The sequence below is a fragment of the Eulemur rufifrons genome, chromosome 2 (genome assembly GCF_041146395.1).
Source record: "Eulemur rufifrons isolate Redbay chromosome 2, OSU_ERuf_1, whole genome shotgun sequence".
NCBI lineage: Eukaryota > Metazoa > Chordata > Mammalia > Primates > Lemuridae > Eulemur > Eulemur rufifrons.
Genome location: NC_090984.1, coordinates 97,365,176 through 97,385,889, shown reverse-complemented (window position 1 = coordinate 97,385,889; position 20,714 = coordinate 97,365,176). Strand labels below are relative to the sequence as shown.

Here is a 20,714-nt window from a genome sequence, read left to right as displayed (position 1 = left end):
TATTTTATTGTTTTTTATTATTTATCTATTTATTACTTTATTACAGTTCCTGTAAATCCAAGTGCCCTCTAAGAAAGAGACAGGAGTGGTTTATCGTAGTAGGACCAACCATTTGTGAAGAGTACACAGTTTGTCTTCCAGCAAAGAGAAAATCTTAAAATCATTTTTATAACTAATAACAATAAGCAAACATTTATTGAGTAATATGTGCCAGGCAATAAAGGACTTTACTTGCATAATTCCTTTGCCCATGTGAGGTGGGCACTGTTACTATGCCCATTTTGTATACAAGAAAGCGGAACTCTTGGGAGGTTTGTGGATTTTCCCAAGTTCACTCAGCTAGGGGGTGGGGATCCTGAAGGTCAAGCCCAACTTGCCAACCTCTACGCAGTATTGCTTCTAACCATTTGCTCTAGGAGAAAAATGCATTTATTTTTTACCGTGAGCCCTTCCAGGTCAGTCTCTTTGCAGACTGCTCTAAATCTGCTGCATTCAAAACGAAGTGTGTTCAATACAGCACAGCTTCTTCTGAACCAATGATGTCGTCTCAGCTCACACCCACTACAAATCTTACACCTGAGTATTTTTCTCTCTTTGCCTCGAAACTGGAAAACTTAACATCAAATTTGTAACTCACACATCATTATGGAACTATAAAATGAATCACAGTAGCTAACATTTGTTTGAGTATTTACCATGTGCCACACTTAGTCCTAGGTGCTTTACTTGTGTTAACTCACTTCAAACTCATTACAAGCCTCTAAGAGAGATGTTATCACCCTCACTGAGCAAAGAAGGATGCAGAAACACACACTGGCTGCATAATTTGATCAAGGTCATAGAACTAGGAAGCGGCAGAGCTGGCATTTCAGCCCTAGCTGTGTTCTTCACCTCTGTTCTTCACCTCTCTTCATCTCTCATTGCCTCAGGCTAATCTGATTTTTATTCTAACCTATGTTTTTCTTGTACTCAGTATGCGAGATTGTTACAAAATGGTCCCCAGTGAATTGCATCTCCCTGCATTCATGCCCTTGTGTGGACCCCTCCACGTGGACTGTGATTTGCTTTGACCAATAGAATGGCAGGCATGATGCTGTGTGTCAGTCCGAGGCCTCAGGAGGCCCGCAGCTCCCACTTTCACCTTTGTGGAAGCCTCCCTGAGACCATTGCACAGGGAAGCTGGTCTAGCCTACTGGGGAATGAGAGACCACAGAGAAAAAATGAAAGTGGCTCAGCCTACAGCCAGCACCACCTGCAGACATGCAAGGGGCATCATCTTGGACATTCCAGCCCAGCTGATTTCCACCTGGATGAGTTCAAGAGTCAAATCAGGTAAAACCAGTTAAAGAACCACCTAGCCAACCCACAGACACATTAAAAAGAATAGAGTATTTTTATAGTAAGCCAATAAGTCTTAAAGTGGTTTGTTACACAGCAACAGATAACTGAAACATCTAGATCTGCTCAACTGTTTATCAATTGACCCCGTAAGTATTTTTGTAGCCCCTGCAAACCCTTTAATCAATCAATCAGTCATTCCTGAAGTATGTCTCTAGACATCATGCAAATGCTAATCAGCAAGTACGAAGGAACACAAGCTCATTCCGCAACCGAGGACCCAGAAGCCAGCCCACCCTTGAAGCCATGGTCACCCTCTGTCCTCCTCAGTCACCACCCAAATGCATCTTGAAATTCACATCTATCAGTTTTCCCAGGTACCAAGAAGTCACCTTCCTGAATTCAAGACGGGGGTCTACTTCATGGCTCTTCGTGACCATGGGTTCAGAGAAGGAGCTCCCCAGAAATGGACACGCACTATTCTAAAACACTCAATCTCTGCTTAGGAAAGTTCAGGATGACAGGATTAGAAGGACAAGTCCGGTAACTATGAGAATGGGCTGGAACCATCTGTAAACACTCGGAAGGCATAAACTTAGGGGACAGAGAACAATTGAGCTGTCCAGGAGGCATGGAAACACAAGACCACACACACTTACACAAACACACACACACACACATATCTGCCCTATAATCCTATCCTGGGAATGGCGTAGAGAAGAAGAGCGAGCCAGGTCACTCCCTACTTGGCAATGAGTGGTTAAAGTTCCACTCACAAACCTCTGACTGTCTAAGAGGAGAAACACAACAGAAAAGCATCCTGTGGAAGAAATGAGACCAAGACCAGCCCTTGCCACCAGAAAGCACACAGCCCTCTCAACCACCAACTGCACATAGCATGGGGCAATGTAGGACCACAGCGGAGCAGGAGTGGGCAGAGCAGGGGACAGGAAAGACCAGGTTGGCCCAGACAAGCACAAACCCTGTCTCCAGGCCCAGGGCACAGATTCCTGCGTGTCTCACCAAGCCAGGGTAAGCATGGAGCACGGCTCTGTCTGTTATGGCTAGCCCCAGCCTCTGTGCCTCTTGATTATTCGTGGTGATTCGGAGCAAAGGGGAGCATAGATTACCTAAATCCTCAGCTAATCCCCCATCTTGATTTTAGCCCAGAGTTTAGCCTTTTATCCCAGGAACGTTTTCTCCCTCATCGTCTGTTTTCTTTTCTCTTCTTTATACATTTTTTGAAAGCAGAAATGGCCAACAAACATAAACATTGTAAGATTTGACTTTCAGCTCCTTGGGCTGGGCTTCCTTTCCGGATGCTGCCTTCCAGGGGTGGGGCTGCTGAGGATGGAGCAGGCGGAAAAGCCGAGGTACTGGGCGACCCCAGCACCTTCTGAAAGTGTAGTCAGAGGCATCAGTGGGCCAGCCACACTGTGAACTTTTGGGAGACAGAGCACGGGAACCTCATGACGGTTGGGGTTGAGGGCAGGGGTGGTGGAGATGGGCGGAGAGAGAAGGCAGTGGTCAGAGAAGGTATGTATCACTCAGGGGTCTGCAGAGAAAGAGAACCAACAGGAGACAGAGACAGAGAGAGGTGGATGCATGTATAACACACACACATACACACACACACACACACACACACACACACACAGATTTTAAGGAACTGGCTTACATGATTGTAGGGGCTGGCAAGTCTGAGATATGTTGGGCTGGCCGGTCGGCTAGAAATTCAGGTGAGAGTAATGGGGCAGTCTTGAGTCCGAAATCAATAGGTCAGGTCAGCAGGCTGGAAAGTCAAGCAGGATTTCTACATTCCAGTCTTGAGGCAGAATTTCTCCTTTTTTTAAGAAACCTCAGTCTTTTCTCTTAAGCCCTTCAACTGATTGGATGAGGTCCACCCACCCAAGGGAGGGTCATCTGCTTTAACTGAAGTCAACTGACTGTAAGTGTGCATCACACCCACAAAATACCTTCACAGCAACGTCTAGATTAGTGTTTGATCAAACAACTGGGCACAGTAGCCTAGTCAAGTCGACACATGAAATGAACCATCAAAAGGTCCATATGAAAAACGAGTGCAAGAGAAAAGCCTAAACTTACAGAGAACCATACACAGAGGTGAGAAGAGCCGTGGGCCATAGAAATGTAGAGTGGGAAGGTGTCTTGATAAATGATGCAAGACCCGGAGGGCCCTCCCAGTGGACGCTCAGCTGGTAATTAAGGCACCTACTTGAGCCACCCTAGGAGAGAGTTACACTACAGAAAAGGGGGGTGGGAAGCTGACAATATCCTGAGAGAGGAGGACCTAAAGCAGGACTGAGTAACACATGAGATGACAGTGCAGGAAGAGGACACAAGAGGGTCTTGGACCTTGGTGGCCACAGGTTCTCCCCCAAGCTATTACTGGATGTGTACATACCAAGCACTGGCATCATGTCAGGCACCAAGGGGCCAGAAAAGCTCTATAAGATGTAGCAAGCAGGAAGAACAAGCCCTGAGATCTTAACCCACCCTGTTCGTGGCTGCCCTCCACCCCAGAAGCTTTCCTGGAGGACCCCTGCCCTAGATGGAGGCTAAGGAGCAGAGTGGCCCTGCTGAGCGCCTATCTCCCCATCTACCCTTCTGCCTGGACACCCCCACTCCCTGGACTGCAAGCTGCTAAGGGCAAGGACTCTGCCATGTCCTTTCTGGTCCTTCACGTGCCCATCCCTGGCGCCCAGCCCTACCCATAGGAGAACTGTGGAATCTCAGGTGTGCAGGATCCATAAAGAGTACTTAGTCTAGGTCCTCTCTCTGCTCGAATCCCCCATTATGCCATTCCTCCCCCAGAATTCCAGCCTGACACTTCAGAGACGGGGCCTCGCACTGTTGAATAAACGGCAGGGACGAGACCACAGAGGCCGAACAAAGAATATCTATCCCTTTGACTCGTCCTGGGAAACGCGACACTCAACCCTCAGACCGTCAGACACTGGATTGTCTTAGGGGAAAAATCAATAAAATGTTACCCGGCCTGAAAACTGAGAAGAGCTTACTTATGTTCCCTTGCAAAAGGAATCATCCCGCTGGGCCAAGAATATTAAGGAAAACACTAGTGTTGTGTCCCCTACAATGACCCTGAAACCCCCTCCAATACCTCACAGCCACCTAGCCTCTTATCAAAAATGAATGAAATGCTGAAAGATAACCCACAATAACAAACTGTGTGCTAAAAAACAACCTTCCTAAGTCACAACATGAAATTCCAGAGGCGTAAGAAATCGTGTGGCTCCTGCCTCAGGATTCTCTAGGTCAGTGTGTGAGCAAGTGCGTGTGTGGTGTCGGGACGGTTCCAGAACTGCTGGGTGGCTGAGAATTTGGCAGAGGAAGGGACTGAAGAAGCAGAGAGAGGGAAAGATAGGACCAGATTTTAAGGAACTGACTGCAGTTTTGGAAGGGCCAGCACAGGGACGAGACACGGTGCTTAGGGGAGGGGCCCTGCTGGAGTCCCTGCCATTTGGGGGTGATTTACGGCGCATCACTGAGCAGACCCTTTCTGTTTATTTAGCCACATGGGGGTTTAGCACCTATGGGTTCAAGCCAGCTATGTGAACAGGATATTTTTCTTACTTGTGGACTTTTCACTTTTTCACAGGAGGGGCTAAGTGGCCCCCAGAGGATCATTTTTCCAAGCACCATTTGCTGGGCTGGCTGTCCCCTGCCACCAGTCCCGATTCTCAACATCCATGCGACTCAGAGTCATCCAGGGGCTCCGAGAACCCCTGAAGACGAGGGGAGCCCACAGAACCATTGCTCAGGGTTCCTTTAAGAACAGAGGCAGACAACTGATGCAGAAAAGGAAAGGCCCAGAGGAGAGGCCCTGCCAGGGCAGGGAAAAAGTAAAAGTCACTGGCAAACAGAACAAAGTCAGCCCCTGATATTGTGCTCAGGTGTGTATCAGGTAGAGGTGGCGCTGGGGAGAATAGAAAGAGACCTTGCACAAATTTAAAAGTCACCTCTTCCACTGGAATAGGTTTCTGCATCTCCTTCAAGCTAAAAAAAAAAACAAAAACAAAAACAAAAAAACCAAAAAAAAACCTTTTCCCCACAGAATTGATAGCAAAAGGAAGTGAAAAACAACATCACCACCCAGTTGGGACCTACAAAGGGACCTCCAGGAGAACTCCCCTTCTGTTAACTCACTGGCCAAGAGAAGGTCGTCTCCAGCTCCACCCTGGAAAGAGAGGTGAGGATGGCATAAAAGCTCAGCTGGACGGCTGTATACACTGGCCAGAGGGAACTCAGGGCACTCAGAGGGACCTGGAGTGAGCAGTGGGGATACTTGGGTTTCCCTGGCAACGTCGAAAGCCCTGGTAAGTGCCTGTCACTCCACTCCTGCATGCTTCCATGCCAGGGTCTGGCATGTTAGAAGGTTCTGTCACTATTTCATAGAAGTCCACAAGGGTTGGAATAGAGGCAGTATAGAGTGACAGTCAAGAGCACCGGCTTTGGGGTTAATCAATCAGGCTCTACCACTTGTTGGCTCTATGACCTTGGCCAGTTAAGTTCTCAAAGTTCCAAGTTCCTCCTCTGTAAAAGCAGGATAACCCTTGCACGTGCCTCATAGGGTCAGCGTGAAGATTAAATGCAATCGGAGATGTAAAGCATTTAACGCAGTGCTATAGTAAGTTGATGAATGGTAGCTGCGCTTATTAGTTGTCTAAGGTAGCAGTATCCTCAGCAAGTGGGGAGTAAATCCGGTCTTCCTGCGTTCTCCTATGAATGACTAGTGTCCTCAACTGGACTGCAGCGGCTGACTAAGGACAGGGTGATGAGAAGTCTGCTCCAGATGCAGTTAATAAAGTTTAGTAGGTGAACTAGAAAATATGTAGAGCTAAGAGTCAGTCTGCTTTTTATAATTACTGTGCCAGTAATTCAAAACCATGTCAGTGATAAACTATTCCTCCCCACCAGGTGGACCACACCATCATCCCCCCTTTAGTACCCCACTGCCCAATGGCCAGCTCCTCCCTTCGATGTTCCTTGTCTCAGTTCCCTTGACCCCCTTGGCACCAAATGGAGGCCTTGGCTCATAGTAGTTGTTGATGGGCCTATGACCCTAGACAAAGCCCTAACTGGTCTCTTGTTTCCTCATTTAAAATGAAGTGGTACTACTAGCAGATTCTCGGGCCCTTCTCACTCTACTGGCCCACAATCCTACAATTAGACAGGCTCAGGTGCTCTTCCCCACCGAGACTTAGCTTCCCAAGTCCCCGTGGAACCCAAGCACCAGGAGGGGGCTGAGTGAAGGTCCAGACTGCTCAGTGGTTTCGGGTTCTCCCTCGTACCTCACGCCCTTTCCACAGTCCTGCCGTGTGGTCTGCGAGCCATACCCAACCTGCCGCGTCTCGGAGGCTTCACCTTCAGAGCACAACTGACCCTGCCCACCCCACACCCCCGACGCTGGCCGAGGGCACCTACCCACGGGGATGTTTACAGTTGGCACCGTAAATAGGGCATGCCGTTGGGATGCAGTGTCATGGGTGAGGAGGTGTAAGGGAAAATTACAAACCAACCAGCCTGTCTAAATAGTTTCTCTCTGCATAACCTAAAATGGCCATGCGTGGCTCACCATGGTCTGAAGTAGTGACCGCTTCCTTCCCACACAGAGACAGAGTTCCTAAGGGGTAGGGAAGAACAAGATAGAAACTCCACAGAGGGTATTTTTTCTAGGATGGATTGTTCCAATATAACACGTAGGCATTTTTCTTTTTCACTCTTCCCCCAAAGCATCACTGACTCACATCCACTCAAATTTTAGAAAAGTTCCCATCTCTATTGACTCATGCCATTAAGTAAGCAGATATGACCCTTCCACCAAAAAGAATATGAAATGTGTGAAAAAAAAAAAACAACAGTATTTTTGTAACGAACAAGTATTAAGAAAAAGCAAGCTGTCTTCTTTCTAGTTTTTCTCAGTCACTTCGTTGACCTTGACCTGACAGGTTCTGTGCTTTAAGGAGCAGGCATCAGTAAATAAAAAATTTAGGCAAGAAAGGAGGAGAGGGCACAGACAAAAGTGGAAGATGGAAGAGATATTTTTAAATGTCAAAATAAAGTATCAAAACTTCACACTTTACTCCCCAAAACACGAATGTTGCACATGTGTGTTTATAAGATGAATACCCTGCCTACTTCCAAAGTCATTTTACAAATAAACACAGGACGAGGACCCTTAGATCAAAGCAGAGACCATGGTTGACTTCCAGCAAATTGGAATGAGCCGAAGACAGTACCTGGGCAGGATCTTTGATTTTAGTTTTTTCAGCGGCAGAGGCTGAAAGGAAAATGTTGGGACGTGTGGTTTCGCTATCAAACACCAAAAAGACTACAGACTCACCTCCAGAAACAAAACCTTTGCTGCTGCAGCAAGTCCCAGCGCGGGATCACGCGGCACACACCCCACCCACACCGCGCCTTTGTGTTCCAAGCAGACCACGTGGGGCGAAGGCGCAAGGCGGCCGGGAAAGCTAATTTTAAAACACGGTAAAAATGGACTCTGCGGCTAGGCTCTCTAGGGCCTCCAGATGGGTTTACCGCTTCTCTCCGCAAAGGGAAAACTTGAGAAAGAACCAGGCCTCTGCTTCCAGGGGAAAGCCGTAGGGACGACCACTCATCTCCGTCCCCAGCCCCATTCTCTTGGCCATGATGGACTGAGGCACCTGCACCAGATGGGCAGACACCCAGAAGGCCAGTTACAGAAATAAACATCCAGGGTTTGTTTTTATATAGATATTTTAAACGCACACAAGCCCAGACTCGTCCTCAGCTGCTAACGTTAGTGGATTACTCATTTTTCCTTCCAATCACGTCATGTGCGAGATTCCAGGTGGCTGCGGGGTATTTGCTTACAACGGCTACCGCTGGTTTCCCTGTGAGCTGTTTATTTTTCCAGGCCTCAGGTCATTACATCAGCCGGCGGTTTCTAGATGAGCCAAGAGTGCTGGCCTGGGGGTTGGGGGACCCAGCCAGGAGGTACAGCTGCCTCAGTGACCCCAAGTCCCAAGCATAGCAGCTATCCTGGCAGGAACTTCCCAGGTGAAGCAGGAGCAATCCAAAATATGACCCAGGGGCCGGAAGCAGGCCTAGGAGAGTGATGCTCTAACACTGGTAGGTAAGGGCAGGATGCTGTGAACAGCTTACCTGAGACAGGTACAGTGACTTGGGCAAACACAGACACTCTCATGTACTCAGAGACTCTCTACCCTGTGTCTCTGCCGATGGCTCTGTCTCTGGGAACAGGGTTACCAAGAGCTGCTCTATTCACTGATCCACAGAAGGAAGCTCTGCCGGCCAAAGAGGTAAAGTGTGGTCCTTTTGGATTTAACTCACAGCGAGGGCCAGGTTCTAGGGCCTTCTTGAAGTCTCTGGTCAGATCATGAAAGAAGTTAACTAGAAAAGATGGGGACAAAGGAAAGAGAGAGCTGGGGAAGCAGAGAGGGATGTCACACCACTGCACTCCACTCAAGGCTACAGCAGTTAACTTAACCCCCCACAGCTGCAGGAACGAGCGTGGGCCTTGGGAGCATGGCTGTGTCACACCAAGAGGAGTTAAGGCTCACAGGACCATATTTCCTGAGAGATTGTGCTTTCCCAGAGGAGAAAGCACAGAATTTTGTCATACAGAAACAAAAAGATATAAATCACAGCTGTAGGAAAGTGTCTGCATATAGTCAAATTAGAAGCAGGGGGGCATAGGATGAAGAATTAGATGAAGCCTAATTCTCGTCATTTATTTAATCTCTTTACCCTCTTCTATAAAATGTAGATGATTAAAAAATATTTTAAACTCAAGGTATATTAAGAAATGCCTTGATGGTTAAGCCCTGATACACACACACACCCCTCAGCAAGAGTTCATATTTCCTTATAAAAGCAGAACAGAGGGTCTGGCCAACCCTCATCTATGAGAAGATGCTGCTCCCAAGTTCTAGGGTGTTAGCCGGCCAGGTCCATTGTCACCCTGAATGCAGGAAGAAGTCCTGGTGCGCTGGAGCTACGATGGAGGACAGAACTGAAGAAGACCAGAGAGGCAAATCCATCAACGCTGAACCTGCCAAGCACTCAAACGGGGACACCGACCACAGCGAACACGTGACAAAGCCTTAAAAACAAGGACCAAGACTTCCAGGAGGAGAGGAGGGGACTGGGAGAGGCCGCATGCATATGTGTCATGTTATTGCAAAACCTCAGCTGCCCAGTGGAGTCTTTCCAACATCAACAGTCCCCAGGCCAGAAAACAAACCTGGCGTCACAGGGTCTGAGTGTGAAAAAAGGATGTTTGGGGTGTAAAAGAAACTGGGATAGCCTTTGTGCCTCTGCGAGGTAGCTGAGAAGAAGAGCTCTCACCCCCACGGCTTCACAGGGTCCCACTGCAACTTTCCACAGATGCGAGCTGAAGAGCACCTGAACCCAGAGTCTTTCACCGAACCCTAATAGAAAACCGTCCCAGGTGTTTGACCCAGAGACTCCAGTCCTTACTGGAGCCAGCCGCCCAGACACGAGCTATCATTAAAGTATATCTGATGTCTCATTAAACCAAATGGGATAACATGAGAAAAGTGGCTGGCACAATACAGGAAGATGCCGTCAAGAGCAGGCATTGTTTTGTTGTTTCAGATCACATATGGTGTACCTACTATGTGCCAGGTACTATGCAGATGCTGCTGAGTCCTCACTAAGATCCCGCAAGCGTACTATTAACTTTGTTTTACATATAAGGAATTCAAGATTCGGGGAAGTTAATTAATTTTCCTGAGCTCACCAAGGCTCTCAGTGGGGAGCTTGCTTTGGAAGCCAGGTCTACAGGTTTGCCTGACACCAAATGGTTTTGCTATTACATGGTTTATCTCCTCCACTAAAAGATTCCCTACGCTCTGCCTACGAAAGCCAAGCTTCAGGACCCTTCCTTGGCAACCCATGTGTGAGAGTGTGCACCAGAACAGGACGTTAAAGCCTGGAAAAGGCTTGTGTGAGAGGGTGAAGAGTCTCCGTACTGATGCAGGCTTACCTGGGCACATCAGGAAACAGCCATCTGCTTGGTCTATAAGAGGGGCCAAAAAATCTGAGTGACACATCCCCACACTCACACCTCCATCCAAAAGCTTCTATTTCAATCAGATATGCCAGGGCCCAGATAGGAAATATTTTAGGCTTTGCAGTCCACACAGGCTCTGTCACAACTATTCAACTCTACTGTTGTAGACAAAAACAGGCAATGTGCAAATAAATGGCTATGGCTGCACTCCAGTAAAACTTTATTTGCTAAAGACAGGCAGGTAGTTATTTGCCAACCCCTGCTATAGGCCTTTGTGGGCATGTCTTTTATATGGTAACATAATTACAACAAAAAGATTGACAGGCCCTCAGTCCATACTGATCATGTTGGAGAAAGTCCAAATTTAGTAGGAGATTCCTAAGTTATTAATCCATAACAATTATTCTTGGTCTCTGTTTCTCCCAGAGAGCTGTTAAGTCTACCCCAACTATCCTGTCCTATACACCAACGTTACAGACATAACTGGGGCCAACCAGGGAAAAATAAAGGTGACCGGGTCACTCCAACAAAAGGTAGGTGGTTGTACCTGCCTGGAAACCATTTCTCAACCCAACTCTATACTCATCCAATTGGAAAGTAGAAATGGAAAACAGAAGAACTTCAGTGGAAGCAAAAACTATCAACTGACTTTACTACACTCAGAGAGAATACAGCCCCCGAAGACAGGCATCCTATTCCCAAGCATAACTAGTTTTCTCCAGCCCAACCCCTTACTAGCTATGACCCAGGACAAGTTACTTCCACTCTCTCAGCCTCAGACTCTTCATCTGCGAGACTGGGATCACAGTTATCTCACAGGGGTATGGTGAAGCTCAAGTGAGATGACAAATGTAAGGTTCTATAGCACCTGGCGGGGACTAGTTATTATGACAGCGCTATTCTCATGTAACTGATAATGGTGATGATGATCTTTTCTCCTCCACCCTTCCCCAAAGCAGTTGAACATACTGAGAAAAGTTCTATAATAGATATGATAGGTGGGAAATAAAGCCCTTGCTCTCACAGAGGTTATAACCCACGTAGAGGAATCAACTACTGGTGGGTGAAAAAGAAATTCAGGGAAGCAGTTGCTAAACGTCAAGTCAGTGTTTCAGGCAAAGGTGCGGTATAATTCAGAGAGCTCACCCTCTTACCTACCACTTGGTCACAGAATGACAAGTAACCCTTTCACTGGGACCTTGCAAACCTTCCAGGGTCTCAGGGATTAGGGACAGTTGCAAATGTTACTTCTAGCACCATGTACTGTAGGCACGAAAACCACTTCTCTTTGACTTATATTTGCCTAACAATGAAGGGGCAGAAGAAGGAAGTCCTAAGAAGTAGCCTAATAGATGTCTTTGCTTTACAGCAATAATCAGAAATTCTGTCCTGGTTGAAGAATTCTCACCATCAGCACTATCATTAATATTCTCATTATTCCTACCAACAGCGATGATAATAATAAATACATGTACTTACAATTGATCACTTAGCCAGGCATCCGTTAAGTACTATATAGACATTAACTTAGTTAACCTTTAACCACAGTCCTTTGAGGAAGAGACTATGATCCCAATTCACAGGTGAGAACAGAGGGGGATTATGTGACTTGACTGGGGTCACGCACTAAGTGTTGGAGTTAGAATGTGAACCCAGGTTTCGCTGATTCCAAAGCCTGTGCTTTAACCACTGCACTATTCTACCAAAGACTCTGACCCAAGGGAGTCCACACAATCCCCTTCCACCACCATCCCATGCCTCTGGCTTTTATCAAACAGTGAACCAGACACATGGAGAGGTACTGACCACCCCAAGCCGCAGAGGAACTCCACCAATGCCGTTTGAATTTACCCCTCGGTCTATATCACTCCTCGCACTCTAACCTCACACTGCCACCTTTAGGACAGAGCTGGCGCACAGATAAACCTTAAGGGGGCCCGTGACAGGACTCTCATTCATTAATGGGCATGGAAAACTCAGCCTGTATCTTTTGTTCATTGTCCTTGCCACCTATAAAGAAAAGATGATTTGGCTCCATTCAACAGCCAGGCATAAATGACGCAGAGCAGTACTTCTATCAGTGAAGTCCTTGGTTGAAAGGAGGATGATCCTCCTTGACAGAGATGCAGATTTAGCTTGTGGATACATTTTCCTGTTGATGAACATTTAGTCTTTATTGATGATAAATGAACTTTATTGATGTTGGTCTTAATTGATGATAAACAAACAATAAACTCTACAAACAAATCCTACGGATCTGATCACCATTCAAAAATTATCACTTTTCTGCAAGGGATTCAGCCAGTGCCAAAACCTAACCATTCTCAAGACTCCCCAAAAGATCAGAACAGAAAAGATACGGCTGTAAGTCACCTTTAAAGCCTTAAGAACACATGGAACCAAGTCCCCCCAGGCTTCAAGTCCAACTTCTTTATGCTCAGCCATTCTTCTTTCAAATTCTTCCACATGGCATATAAAAAGTCAAGCAAAATATTACAATATACAGTCAAAATTTTTTTTAGCTAAAAGGATCAGCTACTTATGAATGATGATCCCTGATATGATAATTGAAGAAAATTAAAGCTAGAAAGGTTTAACTCATCCAATGTTCTTATTTTATAGATGTAGAAATTGAAGACCAGACGATTAAATGACTTGGCCAAAGCCACACAGTAGGTAGTCATGGAGCAACCATGGGGCCACCAGGGATGAACTGGGTACACATCTAATCCAAGGAAGATTATTTACCTGAATTTCTTATGTTGGTGTTGTTCAGCTTGGAGTCCTTGATTACCAAGTGCTTAATCCATAGAGTAGGAGCTGTAATTTCTGGAGGGAGATAAAGGAGAGAGAAAAAGTCTAGGCAAAGAGAGTATGTGACTTAAAGTGTAACCCCAGGCTTTTTAATGGCTTTTTTAAAAAGCCTGAGGCACTAAAGCTTCATCTATCTCCCTCATTCCACATCCACCTTGTCCCAGTGCCCTCTCCCTTCCTCACGAAGGAAGCTCCTCTCCCCACCAGCTCATAAGAGCCAACCCGGGCATCCTGTGCCAGGAGGCAGAGTGGGCAGAGTCCAGAGGCGCTGAGCCACTCCATCCAGGAATAAAAATATTATCCCAGGAGGGAAGGAACATGGACCAAGCCAAGTCCTGCTCAGCTGCTTCCCTGGGAGAAGATTTAAAGGGGATAAATCAACAAACGAACGCCAAACAAACCACAGAGACCATTCTAGAGGAAATGGCTGGGCCACAGCAGATTCAGCTCGCTGGGACTCTGCTCCACATGGGGAAAAGAGTAACAGGTCTAATGTGCACTTCAATCCCCTTGCTAATGGTTTCTCACTGAACAGAGGCTGAATTCCTCCATCTAGAGAGTGCCAGGGTGTCTCCCGGCTCTCTAGGACATGGGTCACCCAGTGGGCAGGTGGTGTAAGAATCCCAGATAGCCCTGAACACTGTGGAGTGATCAGATCTTCAGTGAGGGCCTTGGGGAGGTCTCCCAATATGACATGGTCTCCATTCCCCACCAGATCACCCAGGTCCCAGACTTGCCAACAGTCCAGGACCTTTGTGGATGACAGAGACATTTGAACTTCTAGACATGAACAGACATATGTCCCATTATCTCACACTTCAATCCTTTTCCCCAGAGCTGAGCCTATAGGAGGGACAGCCCTAGCCACAGTGCCAACTTTTTATTCCTCTGTCTCACTGACCAGTCTCATGATCCAGGTCTGGACACACTCAGCTGAGAGCTGCTAAAAGTTTGCTGCATATTGCACTAAAAGCTGAACCTTCAGACTTTCTAGAGACCTTACTCTCCAAACACTCTGCTCCTCCTCAGGGGAATCTGGAGTCCTCAGCAACATACACTGAAGAATACAGGGCCTGAGCAGCTCCACCCTGAATTGGGGCCAACCTTCTGCATCGCATGCTCTTTCTATCCACTCTCCATGTCTCCAGAGAATTCCAGCTTCTATTTTGCCACCAGCCACCACTATTTCTCTTGACCTAAAATTTCTTCTCTCCCAAATGTCTTGACTCAACTGTCAAAGTCCCTACAACCCAGCCAAGTCAGCCCCACTAACCCCCTTCCTCCCTGCCGTACTGCTCATTGTATCCCATCCCCACTGTGGGCCCTCCTTGTCCATGCCAGACCCCTGCCCAGAATGCACTGATTCCTCCCTCCACTGCCAAGATCCAGCACCAGTCCCAGCTCTTTACGGAAGCTTTTCCCAGACCATTCTGATCTCTTTCTTCCATAAACGTCTATTACAATAAAAATCGAGACCATATCTTTAAACACATAATGCTCTCTGATAGTTGCAGCTGTCTTGAGAGCGAAGGCTCACATTTGTACACTTCCCTTTCATCCCCCAGAGGGACTCGCATGATGCTAGGCACAGAGCAGACCCTCGTAAGTGCTGATTAGTTTACGGAAGGGACGCTGCTGGCATGACTGTCTTTCTCAGCCATGATTCCTGGGTCTTGGCAGCTCAAAGGGTCTGTCCAGGCTGTGTTATTGTTGGACATCAGGAGACAGGCAGGAAGCCTGGAGAGAACAGAGGGCCCTTCCAGAAGTGGAGAGTGTACCAGTTCCTTGGAGGATTTGCATTTTTTAAAAGGTTAAAACAACCCAGCTTACATGGGGAAAAATTGAAAGTAAAAAAGAAAATAATAATAATAAAGCTTAAACAAACACCCAAAGTTAAGACCTTTCCCAAACCTGAAGACGGGTGGGAGAACGTAGGTCAGAAGCAGTGTGAGAGCTTACCATCTCCATCGAACACCGGCTGAGTCTCCATCGTGGGTGTCGGCTTAGACCCGTCATCTGAATTGAGGGTTAAAAAGAATCGAAAAGAGACTACCATTATTGAGGTAAATACTATCTACTCTCCAGCACTGTTGAATGGTTGGGGTTTGTACATGGCCCGGCCAAGTCCCAAAGAATAGACCAAAGAAAAAGAAATGAGAGAAGAAAATAACAAGAAGGAAAGGAGAACCACAGAGAGACACCAACAGTAAAACAAATCCAAGTGTTTGCTCACCATCCCAACAGACAGTCAAAAGGAAAGGACTTAAGGTTTTGTGGCTTTGGAGGACCCTTTCTCATAAATCTGAAGATACCGGTATGACTCTGCCAGCCCTGTTCCTCCTGCAGGAAAGCTGGGAGCAGGAATCTCCCCCGGCAGCCCTAAACTTCGGCCAGGCATGTTAGGATAAGGTTGGCATCTCTTACGGCATCAAATTCTGATGACCCCAGTTTCTTTCCTGCTCTCTTGTGAAAGGTACCGGATCAGTACTTTTTTCAAGTAGCCTTGATTAAAGAGCTTAAGGAAAACCAGAGACCAGGATGCTTTTCTCTTCCAAACTCCTAGCAGTTTCTCCAACCTCATCTAAAAAAAGATGACAAGGTGGGAAGGACCATTCTCCTTAGGACAGTTTAACTGTGAAACAGCACACACCCCAACTCCCCGAAAGGGGTGGGGGCAAACAAAATGGGAGAGGACGTGGGAGATTGCAGAAATCACCCTAGACTTGCTCTGAAATTTCTAACACAGATGATGGGAGCAGGGAGCACCTAGTATTAATATCAATAACAAAGTCCTAATGCTCATAATTCTGGTAGTGTTGGCAGCTCTCTTTGCAGCACAGGAACCTCGGCAGGTCAGGAGTTAGTGCAGACTTTGTTTATTTACCTTCCAGGACTCTGAGTTATTTTCATCAAGGCCCCCAAAACCTTAGCCTAGAGCAGTGCTTCTCACCCCTTTTTCTATTGTCACCCATGTGTGGAGCACTTTCAATTTTTTCCTAATCATCTCCCTAATGAAAGTTTAATAACACAGATAAACTGTATATATTTGTGCTTTCTATGTCAAAAACGTAAGTTTTTTTAACCTCCCAAGAAATAACTTCACCCCGTTGGTGAAGGCTGCGAGCAGGTATCTTCACCCCTCTTCAGAATACGTAGTTTAGAAATTTCTCTGTTTTCTCCCTTGGTGGGGGGAGGGATTGACAGCACTGTTGTCTCAGCCCATTTGATGATTACACCACCCCTCCCTTCCCAAGACCCCCTAGAAGTCTTGTAGAATGGAACGCTATGTCCACTGAGCACGAACTATTTATGGAGAAAGCGAGTTCTCAGATAGTCTCCACAACGCCCGTCAGACCATCAATAATAACCACCATTTGGAGCTCCCAGTACCTTTGGCCAACTTCCTTGCATATTATCTGGGGAGACAGAGAGGATATAGAGACCTGATCTCTTTTTTGTATCAACATCTTACCCCTGGGATCTTAAGATTCAAGAGCTATGGAGACCCAAACCCTTGCTAGAGGCTAAGGCCAGCAGCTGAGCTGACAGTCATGTGACACCTGACCCTGCTATTATTCTCATGTGGTGACACCAAGATCCAGCTCTCACAGGGGCCAAAGCAATCCTGAACTATCTGACAATCACCCCGAGGAACAAGATGTAGCAGGAAGTGAGGAGTAACTATGCTGGATATCTCATTTGCCTCAAACTGGAGTCCAAAATAGGCATCTTTTGATGCCAAACTGTCTGAATTTGATCTGGAAGTCATTGAGGGAGAATAAACACAGAACAGAGCCACACAATGTCATTTTTTTTAATAGCATCACTTCCCCTGACTCTATTAACACCTCTTTCCATTGCATTCAATGAGCCACTGAATGAAGTCTTTTGGCAGCTGCAAGCGCACATTTGCTTGCGCCTGCCGGATGCAGAGTTCAGTCTAAATAGCCCAGCACAGTGTGCTCAGCTCCTCCACACAGGGTGGCTTCATTTTAGGAGTCTTACAGGCTAACAAAGGGAAAGTGAGACAAGTGAGAAATCAAACATTCCAACAGGGACAACGGTGAGAACCCACGTGCAAAATGGCTTATGCAATATTTTAATATACAATGTAGACATTAAAATCTCCTATAATGCAAGCACTGTATTTCCTCTCTGGAGCAAGATAACTGAAAACATTCTGTTTATTTTTCCTATTATCCAGCTGAGAGCCTGGGACTGCCCATCTGGTCCAGCCATCAGCAAAGATCTGTGCTCCAGGAGAGCAAAGAGGGTTTCCTGGGGAAGTTTCGCACTTTTGCAGGTCAAGGACTTCCACAGATTGCCCAGATGCAGGCACAGAAGCCCACAGGGCATGAAGCCACGTGCAGGGAGGGAATCTTCCTGCAGGGTAGGGTCACCGAGGGTGAAGAGATACAGCTGCTCTGCCACAAGGGAGGCACTAAATGGAAAACTTTATGAAGTGAGCAAAGACAAGGTGCCCTGCTGCCAGGAGCCACCTGTGAAATCCAGCATGCCCAAAGGCCGGGAATCCAGGCCAAAGCCAACAGGACCCTCTCACCATCATCTCCAGGCACCTGGGCACCTGGCTTCTGACCCAGCAAATAAGCACACCTCTTCTACCAAACACAGGTCCAACGTCCACATCGGTTCTGCTTCCAGGCAAGCCTTGGAGCAGCACCAGGCCCCACACTGAGCCCTGGGGAGAGAGTAAAGTTTCCACGTGTGCCCCTGGCCTCCCGGTCTCAAGCAGAGTCACACTCCAATTCCTGCTTTACATCCAATAAGTTGGATAACCTGAACCCCTCACTTTACTTCTCTGGACAGCAATATCCTCTTCTGAAATTGAAGGGTACCTGCCTACCAAGCCTCTAGACACCGTGTAGGTATAAAACAAACTTTAAAGGCCTATTAGATGGGTGTATAATTCCATGAAGGTTAACTGTCTTATTTAACTGCTTACTTTTTAAATTGTGTTTCCAAAATTAAAATCCTGTCAAAGTCATTAAATTAAAAATAAAGTAAATTTTACAACTCAACAAGATGACAAACAACCTTATTTAAAAATGGGCAAAATATTTTAATAGACATTTCACTAAACAAGATATACAGACAGCCAATGAATACATGAAAAGATACTGAACATAATTAGTCACTAGGAAGGTGCAAATTAAAACCACAATGAGATAACACTAAACACCCACTGAAATGGCTAAAATTAAAAAAAATAAACAACACCAAGTGTTGGTAAGGATGTGGGGAAACTGGAACCCTTGTTCATTGCTGGTGGAAATGTACAATTGGACAGCCACTTTGGAAAAGAGTTTGGCAGTTTCTGTAACAGCTAAACACAAACTTCTCAACCCCGAAATTCCACTCCTAGGAATCTATCCAAGAGAGTAAAAACATGTCCACACAAAGACATGTACACAAGTATTCATCACACCATTATTCATAATAGCCTCAAACTGGAAACAATCCAAATGTCTGTCAACAGGTGAGCAGATAAATTGTGATATATCCATATAATGGAATACTATTCAGCCAATTAAAAGGAATGAATAACTACTGCATGTGATGATATAGATGACAAACCTCAAAAACATGATGCCAAATGAAATAAGCCACATGGAAATATACATATTGCATGCTTTTATTCATCTGAAATGTCTAGTAAAGGTACTTCTATGGAGACAGAACAGATCAGTAGGTGCCTAGGGCGGGGCTGGGAGTGGAGTGTAACTGTAAATAGGCTCAAGGTTTCTTTTGGGGTAATAGAGATGTTCTCTGGTGATAGCTGTACAACTCTATGAATTTACTAAATCCACTGGATTGTAGATTTACAGTGGGTGAATTTCATGGTATGTAAATCATACGTCAATAAAGCTGCTAAAACAAAAGAGCGGGGAGTGCCAAAGTCGTTACAGATAAATCGTCAGGCAGTAGCAGCTAGACTATTTGAGCAATCCTTAATTTGGGGAAAGATTCTTCCATATATTTTAAAATATATCTGAATCTGTTTATATATATATGCATATGATGATTTGATGTCTGATGATTATTCTTGGTGATTCTTTTGGACCTCAAATAGTAAGATTTTATTTCTGTTTCATATCATAATACTCTTCCAGACTAAAGGGAAGAGGATAAACACAAACAAAGCCAATTCAAAGATTATCGTGTTTCTTACGGGGGGCGGGGGGGGGGGGAAGGGAAATTTGGAAACATTAAAAGAAATACATAAATAAGGCAAACCTGAGAGAATTTCTCAAGGATGACGCCAAGCTCAACAACAATAATGGTATTACCACATTTTGCAACACTCGGTTTCTGGCAGGTGGCTTTCCTCATCTATTCTCACCACCAGCCAGGGTGCAGGAAGTTGCTAGGCAGATAAAGAGAGAATTGAGTCTCAGTGAAATCAGCAATTTGCCCAAGGTCCCAGAGGCAGTGAGCAGCTTTGGAAACTGCCCAGACCCAGAACCGTGGTGTTTGGCCTTCCCAGATTCCCCAGCCCCCAACCATGCCTTGTCCTTGCAGGTGCAGCCCCAGAAAGTTGCAGCCCCCACATGGGCTCTGTGAGCCTACACAGACAGTGGGTCTGTGTGACAGCACAATTCCTCGCCCTGCGAGAAGGCCTGGCCCACGCACAGACAGCTGGAAGTCACTTCGACCCCCGATGACACCGTTCAAAGCCTCCTCTGTTTGGCTTTTTGATTCCTGATTGACATTCACTGGCGAGGAGAGATAAATGCCGGGCCGAGGACAATGTTGATCCGCTCGGACCGTTCTCAGGGAAAGACTTTTCAGAATAACAAACAAAAAAAACAAAAACCCAAAAACATTGGTGTGCTTAAGGGACTGAATGGAGCCCGAGAGGTCCAGGGAAGCAGGGCCGAGCCTTTCAAGGGACTGGCAAGTCCATTGAGGAGTTAATTGTTTGGGTGTACAATGAGTTTATTCTGACCACATACAAAGAGCTTTCTCTTCCAGGTCCTTCAAAAGCAAATGTCTCAAAGGGGCCAGAGTAGGAATCTGTATTAATGGCATCTCTTGGGGTCTCTGAGACTGAGGAGCCTTGGAGAATGAGGAAAAAAGAAACCACCACCCCCATCCTGAGATTCGGAAGGTCTCTCTACAATCCCAAGTCCCCTTCAATTCTTGGGCTCTTCTCAAACCTTGTTCATCACTGGTGACTCTCTCATATTCTTTTAGGCTGCCATTGTCTATCCATAAAACAAAAAAAAACAAAAAAAACATAAATTTCAGCCTGGGTAGAAGTGCTGGAAGGTTCTTACTTTTGAAGTGACCATGTTTCTGCCAGAACCACCATCCCCCTCAGCATGTGGCTCAGGGCCCTGTGCAGAAGTAGACTCCTGGGCATCATAAGGAGACTCCTTCTGGGCATCATAAGGAGACAACTGTGCCCATTTGCAAAAGTCCCTTAAGAACCTGGCCTGAATCACATCAGGAGGAGGAT

General features: G+C 46.3%; 1 protein-coding gene across 3 annotated transcripts in view; it reads right to left on the bottom strand.

The window, feature by feature from the left end:
- The window catches only part of SMOC1 (SPARC related modular calcium binding 1), a 142,956-nt gene that overhangs the window by 23,128 nt on the left and 99,114 nt on the right, over window positions 1-20,714 (bottom strand). For 2 of the 3 annotated variants that reach the window (XM_069488398.1, XM_069488383.1), the window contains exons 6-7: window positions 15,194-15,283; window positions 13,169-13,249 (exon numbers count right to left, since the gene is read on the bottom strand). In XM_069488398.1, coding sequence (XP_069344499.1) covers window positions 13,169-13,249; window positions 15,194-15,283 — 171 coding nt within the window. The remainder of the gene's footprint in view (window positions 1-13,168; window positions 13,250-15,193; window positions 15,284-20,714) is intronic. The other variant, XM_069488389.1, reaches the window with a different exon arrangement.